The sequence below is a fragment of the Oncorhynchus kisutch genome, linkage group LG4 (assembly GCF_002021735.2).
Source record: "Oncorhynchus kisutch isolate 150728-3 linkage group LG4, Okis_V2, whole genome shotgun sequence".
Lineage (NCBI taxonomy): Eukaryota > Metazoa > Chordata > Actinopteri > Salmoniformes > Salmonidae > Oncorhynchus > Oncorhynchus kisutch.
The window spans coordinates 28,949,949-28,963,384 of NC_034177.2; the positions used below are offsets into that span (position 1 = coordinate 28,949,949).

Sequence of the window (13,436 nt, forward strand, 5' to 3'; positions counted from 1 at the left end):
TTTGTTTCTTTGTCATCAAGCCTATATCTGGGACTGATTCAGAATCAAGTCAGTGGCAGATGTAGTTTACGCTCTCTCTGGGGGTCGCAATAGTCACCATCACTTTATGTGTAGGCTACTTTATCAAATGACTTCCAATCCAAAGAAACGTAAAAAGAAACAGCAGACTAAAAGAGTGGGACTGGCATGATTACGAAATCATAAGCTTAGCCTACTATGGTCACGAGATCTTTTACATTTTGTCCAAGAGCGTTTGGAACTGGACAATTGCGTTGTAGATTAGACCTACGTTTTCCGAGCAACACATTGATAATGCTTTGATAGTGATACTAATAGTAGGAAACACAGTTAAGGCTATAAATTATGCTGTAATTTGACATCAAACGCGGTCATCATTGGGTACTTTGCCTTGACGTAATGTTCCCACGTTTTTCATCACTCACTGAAATTGCAAATGTATACATTGCAGGCCTACATCTCAACGCGCAGAGCACGCACACATGCACATAAGGTTACACACACATACAGACATACACACAGCCTACATGAATACATAGCCTACATACATACACATGCCTCTGCTGGCCTAAATGTCCTTGCACACGTAGCCTGTAACATTTAAAAACATCAAAAACACCTGCTGACTGAACGAACTTGCGTGAGACATTTTTCTAGGCCTATATGGCGAAAATAAACACATTTACTGTAGGAATATCAGATTTAAAAAGTAATCGAAATAAGGGCATTTCGTTTTTTTTTCTCCCAACTTTTAACCTAAATCCAATGACATGGTGAAATGTTTAGTTGATTTCAATTCACGTTAGTTGACAACTCGAACAATTGTCAATCAAAATAAGACGTCGAACGTTGAGACGTCTGTGCCCAGTGGGAAGTGACATGGGGGAGACCTCATTAGCTCGTTGTCCAACGCTAATAAAAGAACAGAAGTGCAAAATATAGAGTTCAACCTCAACACATGCTCTGTCAACTAAAATCATTGAGTGAAGTCATGAATGACTTCAAATGTATTCCTATTGGCGCAAAGTAAATAAAGATCGAAAGAAAATAGGAAAACTAATATTGTCCTTTTAATGACATTGCTGAGTTGTAATGGCTTTAGTTGCTCTACTACTACATGAGAATTTTAGTGACATGCAAAGTTTCAGGATATACACTGAGTGTACAGAAGTTATTTATGTCAAGTTGGATGGATGTCCATTGAGTGGTGGGCCATTCTTGATACACACGGGAAACTCTTGAGCTTGAAAAACCCAGCAGCGTTTGCAGTTCTTGTCACACTTAAACCAGTGCGCCTGGCACCTACTATCATACCCCATTCAAAGACACTTAATTATCTTGTGTTGCCCATTCCCCCTCTGAATGGCACACATGCACAATCATTGTCTCAACTGTCTCTGAGCTTGAACATATTTATTTAACCTGTTGTCTCCCTTTCATCTATACTGATTAAAGTGTATTTAACAGGTGACATCAATGAGGGATCATAGCTTTCACCTGGATTCACCTGGTCAATGGAAAGTGCAGGTGTTCCTAATGTTTAATACACTCAGTGTACCTGTAGGTATAGGCCTACTGCATCTTGGCCAGTGGTCCCAGATCTTATAAGATTGTAAAGACAAATTGAAAAGTGTAATGTCTGCATCAAGAACATTTGAAACATTTGAAACATAAATAAACCTATCATTCTAGTCACAATTTAGTTACACCATCACCGCAAAGGCAAACATAATTAATTACAGCATAATTATATTTAGTTCACTTTCACAATTAATTAAACAGGAGCATGGTGGGATGTCTTTGAAATCCGAGAATTAGGAGGAAGTCAGCTGAAGTGAGATTTACTTACACATATTCTGACACTGACAAAGTGTTGCAAAGTCTGGTGTAGGCTACACTTTAATATCCTAGCCCCATGGGCTGCATACTGCTTATACTAGTAACCTGTAGTAGTCCAGTTGTAGTTGTAATAGTAGACTTAGTAGTAGTAGTAGGCCTAGAGGGAATAGAGGGAATAATAATAATATTCTCTAATGTAGTTGAAAAATATTAAATATAATTATAGGCCACGTTTTTTGGGGGGGGATAATATGAAAAATGAAATGCCCTGTGCTTACAACATAATAGCGCACTGCTAAATGTATTAAATATATTTTAGTAGGCTATTTTCATTACAGAAATTGTCCACAGAATAGACTCTCATCATTTTGAGAGTGCTATTGGGATGACGATGGGCATGATCAAAGTAATGAAATAGGCTAATCGTAATTCACGATTTTGCAATATACTCAGTGTTTGCTTACTAATCACAGTAGAAATAGTTGGATACCTCTGATAATAGTTTTGTTGAGGCTATGGGTCTCGATGAAGGAGGTCTATTTCTTAAGCAATGTGGTTTCTATTATGGAACACTGATTTGCTCCGGGGAGCCGTAGCATGCGTTGGATTGCAAGACGCCATATTGACTCAACTAATAGGACACCGAGTTAAATGCGAGCTTTAAGGCTGGGGGATCGCACGCTTGATCTCCCTTTACAGAAAACACACATTTCAACTAATACTCAACTAGAGGGGTAGGGTTGTTATTTAGTTGAGTAAAATCAAACGACTGATAGTCACTCCTGTTTGCTTCTTACATTGATATTTTTGTAATTTAGCAGACGCTTGTTTGCTGCTGCCGGTGAAAATGTAGGGCAGTTATAGCCAAGGCTCCTCAGACATATTTTCAAAGTCCACTGTGACATTTTATTTACGAATTCAAGTCAGACATGCCTGTACCTGCATTGTTGCCATAAGTCGAGATGTTATACGTTCACAAAAGGAATGCGATATGACATGCTAAAGCACCAAAGTAAACGTTGTTCAAATGTCATTGTGCAAATATATAGTAGCCTACATACCAACTGTCCTCTCCTTTGCGTTGATACAAATAGGACAACTTCACTTCAATTTGCGACGCCAATAATTGCATATGCCCAATAGTCTCTCTCACGCTCTCTCTGTCTCCCTCTCTCTCTCTCTCTCTCTCTCTCTCTCTCCACCTCTCACACACACATATTTATATACACACATACATGCATACACATTATTTTGACTGTTTAGTAATAAAAACATGAAAAAACGTTTTGTTTTCCAATTCATAAATTATAATTTAATACCAAGAACAAATTTACAGCAGAATGCTTGTTTACAATAAGCTAACACAAACAAACAAGAATTGTGTTCAACTATAAACTTCCACACACACTCACATATATCACTTGCAATTAATAATCATAATCATCATAAAAAAAGTATCTATACGTTATCAATACCCTGCAGTCATATATTTTTATATATTTATATAAAAACGTGGGTCAGTTTAAACTGTTCATAATTACAATCATGTATCATTCTCTGGTCCATATGTGGCATGGGAACAGCCAAAGAGCACTGTTCAATCAACTACATAATATGATCCCTTTATGTCCAACCACAACATGGTGTCTTGTGTGTTGAAGAAAAGCCCCAAAAACAAGGACAAAATTGCTAGCTTACACACACACACACACACACACACACACACACACACACACACACACACACACACACACACACACACACACACACACACACACACACACACACACACACACACACACACACACACACACACACACACGCACACACACACACACACACACACACACACAAGGCATCTGTCACAGACCAAAGGAGCAGAACACTAAGTCAAAATAGCTACTCCTTTCCAAACCAGCTCACCCTGTTTAGTCTTAGCCTATTATTGAACGTTTTGTTTCTTTTTTAAATACAAGGGCTAGTGTACTGAATGCACAGATTATATCTATACAGTCAAAAACATTTACATTTATATATATCAAAGATAAAATAGGTTAGCGACCTGTGGCCATGCATTCACAGTCTAAATACATGAAAAAGAAAACATTTTTGTCGTAATATGTATATACATTACAAACATAACTTTCAGTGCTACTAGCTAAGTCTGTCACTCAATTGAAGACGTTGTATTACCGAAAAAATGGCAACCACAGTTTTTCTTAATCACATATACTTTGTATAAAGGAAAACTCTTTGAAATGAATTGACCTATATTTACAACAATACTGCCTCTAATTAATGTTTTTCAAGTGAAATACATGAGCATAAGACTGAAGTTTCAAATCTAATAGTGTTCCCAAAGTTGTATACTTAAACAACGTTTTGATAAGAAATTACTTTTCAGGCACTTAATGCTTGAAGTGTAGAGAGGGTGACATTTCAGGGATATCGTAATAATACTGCTATTAAACACTATTCCAGCTGTAGGCCTACATAAAAGGTATATGACCCTTGACCTTTCCAATTTAAAAATAAGATATTGTATGACTAGATGTTTTGATTGATGTTTCGGCCTATACATTGCAAGACACAATGTTCAATGTATTGGTAGTTAATACCATATCTAAATGAACATAACAATTAAAATAGCTGTGCATCTACGTTTACAAGCCACACTCACCCTTCAGTAGCCCATATCTCAAGGCTTTAATAATTGTGTTGAACTGTCTGCAAATGAATGCCAAACATTTCGAACTGGGTGCATGAGGGGACACACGAAGTTGAATACAGCCAGAAAGGGGTTCATTAAACATAGGTTGCCAGTATGCAGGCTATTTCATTCACTGTTCTGTAATAGCTGTTTTACTGTTGACAGTGCCTTGTAGAATCCTTGTTCTATATTAAGAGCTGATGTGGTTCGACTGGCTCAACTTAGCAATGGCAAAACAGGGCAACCCTGGAACATCACGTAGCCTAGGCTATATTCTCAATTGGAAAGAGAAATGATTTAGCTGGATCAGAAAGTTGAACTTGAACACTAAAAGAAACTCCCTTGCCCAGTTTAGTGTGGGTCATCCTAAGAGTAAGTGCGTTTGCAGCATTAAGCATGTAGTTATAAGCCTTTCCTATATTGCTGTGGATTTTGTTTTAATTCTTGAAGAACATTTTACATTACTTAACTGTTTCAAAAGAAGTCATGGTTTTAGAAAAGAACACCACCTGTACTACAGAATCACATAGGCCGGTTTGGAACCAGAAAGGAGGAACAAAATAAAAGTACAAAAAATAGCTAGATACATGGACACAGGACAAGTAGGCTAATTTGGAAAAAGAAAACTTATTTTTTCTTTTCTCCTAAGTTTTTCCAAATACTCATTTTAAATGCACTTTATAGTTTCATTTTCGATTTGAGGATTACCAAAATCATTTTCCTTATTTTTGTTTTCGTTTTATTTATTTTTCTTAAAAAATGGATAAGAAGCACCTTATTCCGAATGACACGGGGAGCTTTTATCTGCATTTTGAAAGTTCGATGAATGTCTCAATTTTTTAATTCACAGTCATTTATGACAATGTCTTTCTTTGTGAAAGCAAGCTCTTGTAACAGCCGTTTTCCTTCTACAAAAGAAGCACTAACCATTCTTAACCCCTTTGTTCATTCCTTCTGCTTACTGAATTGACATGTAAGGCCAGTTAAAACTGCTCCCCGAAAGCAACATATCCCTGATGAGGGTTTCAATTGGGGTTTTACCTACCAATCGGACGAAAAACAATTGCTCTATGACCGATGAAGACACTGTGCGCAGTGAAGGCAAGCGAAGTAACAACTTCCCAAATCGTGTTGGCTGGTTGGGATACTGGCTCCGAACATATTCCTCCAGGGCGCACTGGGACTTCTCTTGCAAACTTTCCACATGGGCCACATCTGAGAGGCCACAAGCGTCTGAAAAAAATAAAATAAACATTAATCATGCTGGACCCAAAACTCAACACATATTTACGACAGAACACTACTAATGCATAATATCCCTCTCGTTGGCAATATATATATATATATATATATATATATATATATATATATATGACGGTGACAGGTGCGCTTAAAGTACAAACAATGTTTAGTCATTTGGGCTGCTTGTAAATTCAAAGAAAACATACCCTGTTTGCGGTGTTAAATCAGAATAATTTTGACTGTGGCCGCTGAGGTGTGCTTGTAGGCCATAATATAACAACCTATATTGCATATTGATTAAACAATCAAAAAACAATCCAACTGTGATTATGTATAATCAAACATAACATGCAGTTATCGCTACTAATATCAACATAAATATCATATTCAGTAGGCCTACATTATTTTCTTGATAAACTGTCTAATAATAGTCACCATTTATGTCCTGTGTATAGGCTAATCATCAATATGCTTTGTGATTATTAGTGGCACTGTAGTGCGGTGAATAAGAACAGGCAAATTCCTTTTTTGTTGCCTTATATTTGGAAACTGGCAATTGTTTGTAATCAACTAGACAAGTATCGAACTAAATCACAAATGTTTACATTTTAATAGTAGTTTGGGTTAAGGCACACAAACACACACATACACACTCGCGCACGCTCTGACAGGGTGAGAGTTGTGACATGGTGACCTCTGTAGGCTACTGCGTTGTGATTTCGCTTGAAGTAGGGCTCGAAACCGAAACAACCACAAACAGCGATTGTATTAACCAAGTCACCGTAATAACCCCCAAAAATGGCGGATCAATGATATGTAGCTTAGCAGCGCAAACTCTTGTAGTCTACATAGACTATTCATGATATACATAATAGCCTACATGCAATCAAATAAAGATTAAAATAGACTAAATGAAGCATTCATTATCACAACGATATATTGTTTAAACCCCCAGGTATTTTTGTAGAATTTGCCTAAACCAATAGCTAAATGTTAGTAGTTACATAAAAATAATCAAATGTTGAAGGCTTATACGTTAGATTAGTAATTGCTTATTTCTGCGTAAGTTTGTGTATTTTCACACTTTTTCTTTATTCCCCACTTTAATTATGTAATGTAATCATATAGGAAATTAGTCTGGGTCATGACCCAGTTCTGGAAGGAGTCCATAAAATGTATTGGATCCCTAGATCTTCCTAAGAGAACAGAGGAGAATTGAAAGTATTTTCCCGAAATGTGTGTAATGTCCGTCGTGTGATCAGGCTAAATGTTGTAGAAAGGCAAAGTTGTTATTTTATTAATGAAATCTTCAATAAAATACGCTATTCCCTACAATGTATGGCCCTCCCTGGCGAGAATAGGCTACGGTGTTGTCTATTCACGACATAAACAATATATTTGATTGGTAAGCAAACTATTCTCAAAGTATAACTTCAACAAAAATACCGACAGTTTGTTTTTGATAGCACTGAAATATTCGTATGAGTGACTTTTATGATGTGGGTCAAAGTTATCTTCAGAGTATATATTTGGGACAGCGCATTTAGGACACTGTATGAAGGGGCACAAACTGTTGCTGTATTGGGGGAAAGGGGAATTAATATGAATAAACTTGTTATTCAGTATTAATCTCTAAGTTCATGAATGGGAGTGGACACAAATTGAATCAAGTGTGCCTATGCCTGACCAAGCAGTAAATGCAAATGGTGGGCCATTTTATGACTAATGCCCAACAGTGCAGTGATATAGGCCTACAGGCAGTTGATAGCCACAGGCCTATGTTTTTATCCTCTATGGGATTTTAGGACAGGCCAGGCGTTTGCGAAAATGTACACTGTTTATATATTATATTGCATGCCTAGCCTAGTATTGTTTTCAACAGGAAAAGACAAAGCACACGTGACCTAAACACATTCTCTAAACGCATAACTGGAAATGATATATTCTATTGTTTTTTTGTTGTTGCAATTTTGAGCTTACCTGAAGTGAAGAGCACAATTGCCTTCAAGCAGCTGTATTCAGCAGAGTCAACGTGCAAAACTTTCAGCTTTTCCACTTGTTCTTGGAAGATCCTAATGTGGTCCATAAAGGCAACCACTCTGTCCGCAGACATGGGGGAGGCGTGTAGGCCAGCCGCCGCCAGAAGTGGAGCCACATGGAGAGGCATTGAGCACTGTGCGGCGTTAAGCACAAATAACTCACTCCAGGTCAACCGCAGAAGAGCCACCTGGTCAGTAATCTGAAGGTCTGGAAAGAAGGGGATATTCCTGGCCCACTCCACGGCACTGAACAGCATCCTGGCCGCCAGTTCACATATGTTCTCGATGCCCATGATGTTGTTGGGTTGCATGCATTGACTGCCATACCGGGACGTTGGGTAGGGCTCCGCTCGTAGCAGTAGAGATATATATCCGGATAAGTAGGAATGGCAGTGCAGTGGGTCCCCATTTGTCAAGGCGAACTGACCATGGTGTGGCTGTGTGGGTGGCATCCGTCCCCGTTGCACCGCTGCAGTAAAAAGAGAAACTGCAGATATTGATGCCTGAATTCTACACATCAAGAGACATTGTAATCCTCCTGACCAGGAGGCTATGTCAAATGTTGTTACACTATAGCAGTTCGAGGAATACACATGCGATGTACCAGTTTAGACATTACTTTTGCTATTCAAATGCTATGATGAAATCTATGGATCCAACATTATAAACTAAAACAATACATAGGCTACAACAAATAGGCTAGCCTACATACTTACAAACAATGTCTGTTATTTACTGTAGAGATCGATACAAACATATTGCCCAGAAAAGTAATGGTTCTCTATGGAACATTTTCGAAGTAGGCTAGTTATAAATCTGGGTTTTACATTTTCATTTTGGTGTTTGGCTACAACAACATGAGCTCACTAGAAGCACAAAGGCAAGGCAGTCCCTGCATGTTGTAACCCTTAACCTACTTAGAAATCTATTCGGCTAGTTTTATATTGACTACTATTTTCGACTGATCATTGAATATAACAATTTTAATGATACACGTATCCCATTTTCTATGTACAGCTCAGTTTTCTGGTCGAGATTAACACGACACGTAATGCGTGGGATCTAAACAAGCTGTCTCTTCACTACACACTCGCCATAATAACGTTGTATATGCGCTTGTATTCAAATACAGATGCATATCCATTTTGTCTCTTCCAAGAGGACGATTCAGTTCTAATAATCTCCATCCAAACTCTTTTGACTATTGTTTGTGAAGGACACATGATGAATATAGCGTTTAAGAAATATAACACTTCACGCTAAAAGGTAGGTTTGCTACGATCGGTCTTAAGCACTAAATTCTGACGCCCCCATAGCGTGCTTCGGCCGCGTAGCCTATGGAAGAAGAATCCGGGAGAGAATATGGGAGACGGAAACACATACAGTTACATAATTCATTCAGCGCACGACATACAGCGCAAATAAATCAACAAGAAAATAAAAATCCCAATACCTTCCCGTCTCATGCCAACTTTCAGACATTTTTTGAGGCGGCAGTACTGACACTGATTGCGATGGTGCTGGTCAATGGGACAATTCCTGTTGGCACGGCATGTGTAACTGAGGTTCCTTCGTACGCTCCGTTTGAAGAAGCTTTTGCACCCCTCGCAAGTAAACTGGCCATAGTGTTTACCACTAGATTTATCCCCGCAAACAACGCATTCTATGTGCTGTGGCTGCTGTTTCTCCGACTGCATCGTCTGGTTTGTCGGCGTAGACTGTACAGTGTTGTTCGGGGGTCCTTGGACGGTTGTCTGAGGGGTCGGAGGGGCGACCTGAGAGCCTGACAGATTCATCTGAGGGGTCGGAAGGGATAGTCCTCCTTGAGATTGCGAAGAAAGGGTACCTTGGGTCTCAGACACATCGTCCTGGGAGCCTCTCCACACTACCATTGCCATATCTATCAGTCAACGTAAGGAAACTTTTTGTCTGCCGTTTTTGGTTTTGCGGTGCTTGTTTTCTCAAAAGAATGCAGCACGCTGTAAATCAAAATTAATAGTAAAAATAAAAAATAAATGCCAAAAGCCTACTGTTGTCGATTGTTCGTTGAATCTTCGAAAATGTCAAATTATAGTGCTGTTGTAGACGATGCGAAGCACACGTTTTAAAACTGATGTGATGGCGAGCTGAATCGCAGCCTTGCACTTAGAGGCCAAGTCCAGGGGCGCTTGCAGTCAGCCATCCAGGATATCTTTCAAGGGGGAAAAAATAGCAAATGATTGCGATAATGAAATGAGGTAGCCTATTCAAGAAACGGAGCAGTACGTTGAACGTAGGCGACGTGACAGCAGCATAAAACACACAATTGATGTAGGCTACACACTAGCAGCAGAGCGCTATCAAGTTCCAGCTCAAGTCTTGATGAAAATCATCAACTGGTAAAACAAATATTGCTGCTTCTCCCTTTTCTTCTTGTGAGGTGGTGCGAGCAGCTGAAGCCAATGCTTTAGTCAAATATGAAGTCAACTCTCCGACAAGCAAGTGATAATACAACAAAAAGATCACAACCTATAGAACCTCCTTCATGCACGGAAAAATAATAAGAAAAATAACAGAGAATCAAAGTGACCAATATGTTAAAAAGGGTGAGGTTAGGAAGTGATTGCGAATAGTAGGAGCTTGGCTGGCAGAATGCTTTCTCTCTGATCAGCTCACTGAGCTCTCTATATAGTGAACTTTGACACGACTGCTGCAACTTAGCACATGTTACCATGGAGATGAGCTGCCATATAAGGAAAGTGACTGTGTTTGACTGGTCAGAGCTCATGGACCTCCCCCTGAACCCCATTGGCTAGTCGGTACTTGTGCTACTTGGTGCCTTGCCAAAGCAGGATAGGGGTCGAGAAGATGCTTGGTCCTAAAAGGAGACGATTTAGAGGAGAGGACCGTGCTTCTAATTCACTCACATTTTTCATTAAATATACATGTAAATTCATGTTCAATGATTACATTCTATGACCACATAATGTTTCTTATGTGACTGAGTATAGCTTAAGTCAGTGGGTCGTTGCTATCCGGGTTTCTTGGGGTGTCCCTTGAAGTTTACATTTAAAATTGTTAGGTTAGGTAAGGGATATCGTTAAGGTTAGGGTTAAGGGTATGGACGTCTCAAGGATCCCGGAGAGCACTAACCTAATAAATGTTTCCTGATGTTTATTTTTCCTTACATCTACAAGTCTGAGAGAGGTGAGGATGGTATTTTTACATCTGATATATGCTTTCATGGGATGGAGTAGCCTATCATGCTCCTGCATTAATGTCAAACTTCAGTCTACCATTAGGCTACATTAGAGATTGCAGAATGCAGTAGAAGTAGGGTATCATAAATTAATCTCGATTAAATTAAACATTATTATACAATATGGCTTTGTACAAAACAAATGACAACATTGCTTGTTGAAAATGTTCCTGTCATTGCAACACATTTGCTGAATGAAAGGTACATACAAATAGGGCTATTATTGTTGTTTTATTAGACTGATTAGGACATATTATCAGAAAACTTAGCCTATGTTCATTCACAATGCTGTGATGGTACATTGTATTACAATATAGACTAATAGCTAATATATGCACCATCTTATTTCAGAACATGCCACACCAAGACTTCCTTCTATCAACTCACGCATTGGCCTATTATTACATTCTTTCTATTTTTTTATACTTCTGATTGTGATGATTATGAATACCTGTAGGCTACACATTTGCAAGTATATGATCAATTGCTTTTTATAGAGTTACAATAAATTAAACACAAGCACGAGGGATTGTAATCGTTAGTCTATTCTAGTCTATAAAGTAGGCCTATTTTAGGTAGCCTTAGCGTCCAAGATGTAGCCCACAACACAATGATTTGCCATGGACATAGCCTATATGAGAGTTTGGACCTCTCTCTCAATTCATATCAGAAAACCCGAGATATGGTGAGCTATTGTTTAAAAAAAAAAATTGGTTAATGATTTCTAGGCTATAGCTAACAACATTCATGGTGTATTGAAGGTTGTTAAACGATATCTGTATATGTCTTCATCTATTATCATATGCTACACATGTCGCATAGGCCTGAGTGAATGGTGTTTCATTTGAAGACCAAGCATATCTATGAAGTATTTAGCCTAAATTGGCCCCTATATGCTCCTTGAAGTTTCTAATCTGAGCATTGTTAGCTGGTACTTTCAAAATCACAATGGGGCTGTCAATGTTGGGTCTTGTGAAAAATGTACAGAGCTAAATCAGAGCATATGCTGTCAATGGGGGGGGGGGGGGGGGGGGGGGATACAGAATAAGGGATCTATTACAGTATCTGGGTGCCCCCTAGCGTATGGATCCTTTCTGTCTCAAATCGAGATTCAATTCCGAGGAGCCTTCCCAAATGGAAAATGCCTCGTTCTCTCGTCTTCCACGTTGACCAAAGTAACGTGCTCCCAGTGTTTTAGAAAATGTCTTCTAATTGACTTGGACTTCGTCGAGGTATGCGTGTAGGTCTCTGTTTCGGCTCTTCATATCCTATATGCTCGGTAGGCACAGGGAATTTTTGTATAGGTTTTTATTCGTTGATTGATATAATACTTGGTCTTGAGCGTAACAGTCATTCTAAAGTTAACGCCAGGGTCTACATAATATCCCTGTCTGCAGTGTATCTTATTGTTGTATTGTGGAGTCTACATGACCACTCCATTGGTGAGTATAAACATTTTGTCATGTTTGTTTCCTTAATGAAATGTTTGAATGTGAGCGCATGCTTGGCTTTCGGTAGTTGTCTTGGTCGTAAATAAAACAACTATCAAAATGGAAACATCAAAAAGCTGTTTAGTCTTAAAACACCACATTTTTTACATTAAAACATCGCTAAAACCTAATGAGTCTTACCAAGGATACAGGCAAACGATAAAGATACAAGGACGCATAACCAGATAATTATTGTCTAATCGAAACATTAATTGCAATACATATTGAGCAGAAACACATGGTAGGCTACATCTAAACCCACCTATATGTTTCATAAAATAGATCGTGAGATTATTGTAGACAATAATGTATATAGGCTATTCTCACAAACGTACCAAATGCATACGTCGATTCGTCCGCAGCGTGAAGCATCTTCTCTCATCAGAATATCTACTAGTCTTCTCTTTTCGATATAATGTCGAGAATAGACAGGCAAGGTGTCCTTTCCAGACGGAATGAAATAGTTCAATTTATGTGCTCAACTTAAATCGTGTAATGTAAATGGACTTGTCTTCATAAGTAGTGGTTGATATGGCTGTCTTTAAAAAGGAGAAAAGTACAAGCAATATGCTCCTGTGCGTGTTTTCTGTTCTATAGTATGGATAAAAACGCGCCTGTATGCGGCTGCTTTGTGTGGGCTGGATGAGAGGTATAGGGAGGGGGTGAAGTCAGAATATAGACAGACACCTGTTTGTATTGAAAGTAGTGATGCTTTTATACATTATCGCTTCATTTGTGTCAGAATATTGGATGTAAATCAGTTTCAACATATAACACCAATAGTCTAGCTGACAAGTGGATAACGCCAATTTGTAAAATATCCCTTCGTTGCTGAAAAATGTATCTAAGTGTGTTGTAAC

At 38.6% G+C, this 13,436-nt stretch overlaps 1 protein-coding gene across 3 annotated transcripts; it reads right to left on the reverse strand.

The window, feature by feature from the left end:
* Window positions 1-5,228: 5,228 nt before the first annotated feature.
* Window positions 5,229-13,175, reverse strand: nr2f2 (nuclear receptor subfamily 2, group F, member 2). 3 transcript variants are annotated; one of them, XM_031822766.1, is made up of 3 exons: window positions 12,912-13,175; window positions 7,790-8,317; window positions 5,229-5,800 (listed from the first exon to the last, which is right to left on the reverse strand). In XM_031822766.1, the coding sequence occupies exons 1-3, from the start codon at window positions 12,946-12,948 to the stop codon at window positions 5,526-5,528; spliced, it is 840 nt and encodes a 279-aa protein (XP_031678626.1). In that variant the 5' UTR covers window positions 12,949-13,175; the 3' UTR covers window positions 5,229-5,525. The 3 variants fall into 3 exon arrangements, with proteins under 3 accessions (XP_031678626.1, XP_020336309.1, XP_031678625.1); XM_020480720.2 differs by lacking the exon at window positions 12,912-13,175 and adding an exon at window positions 9,302-10,555; XM_031822765.1 differs by lacking the exon at window positions 12,912-13,175 and adding an exon at window positions 9,302-10,515 and having other exon boundaries at window positions 7,790-8,335.
* Window positions 13,176-13,436: the final 261 nt, after the last annotated feature.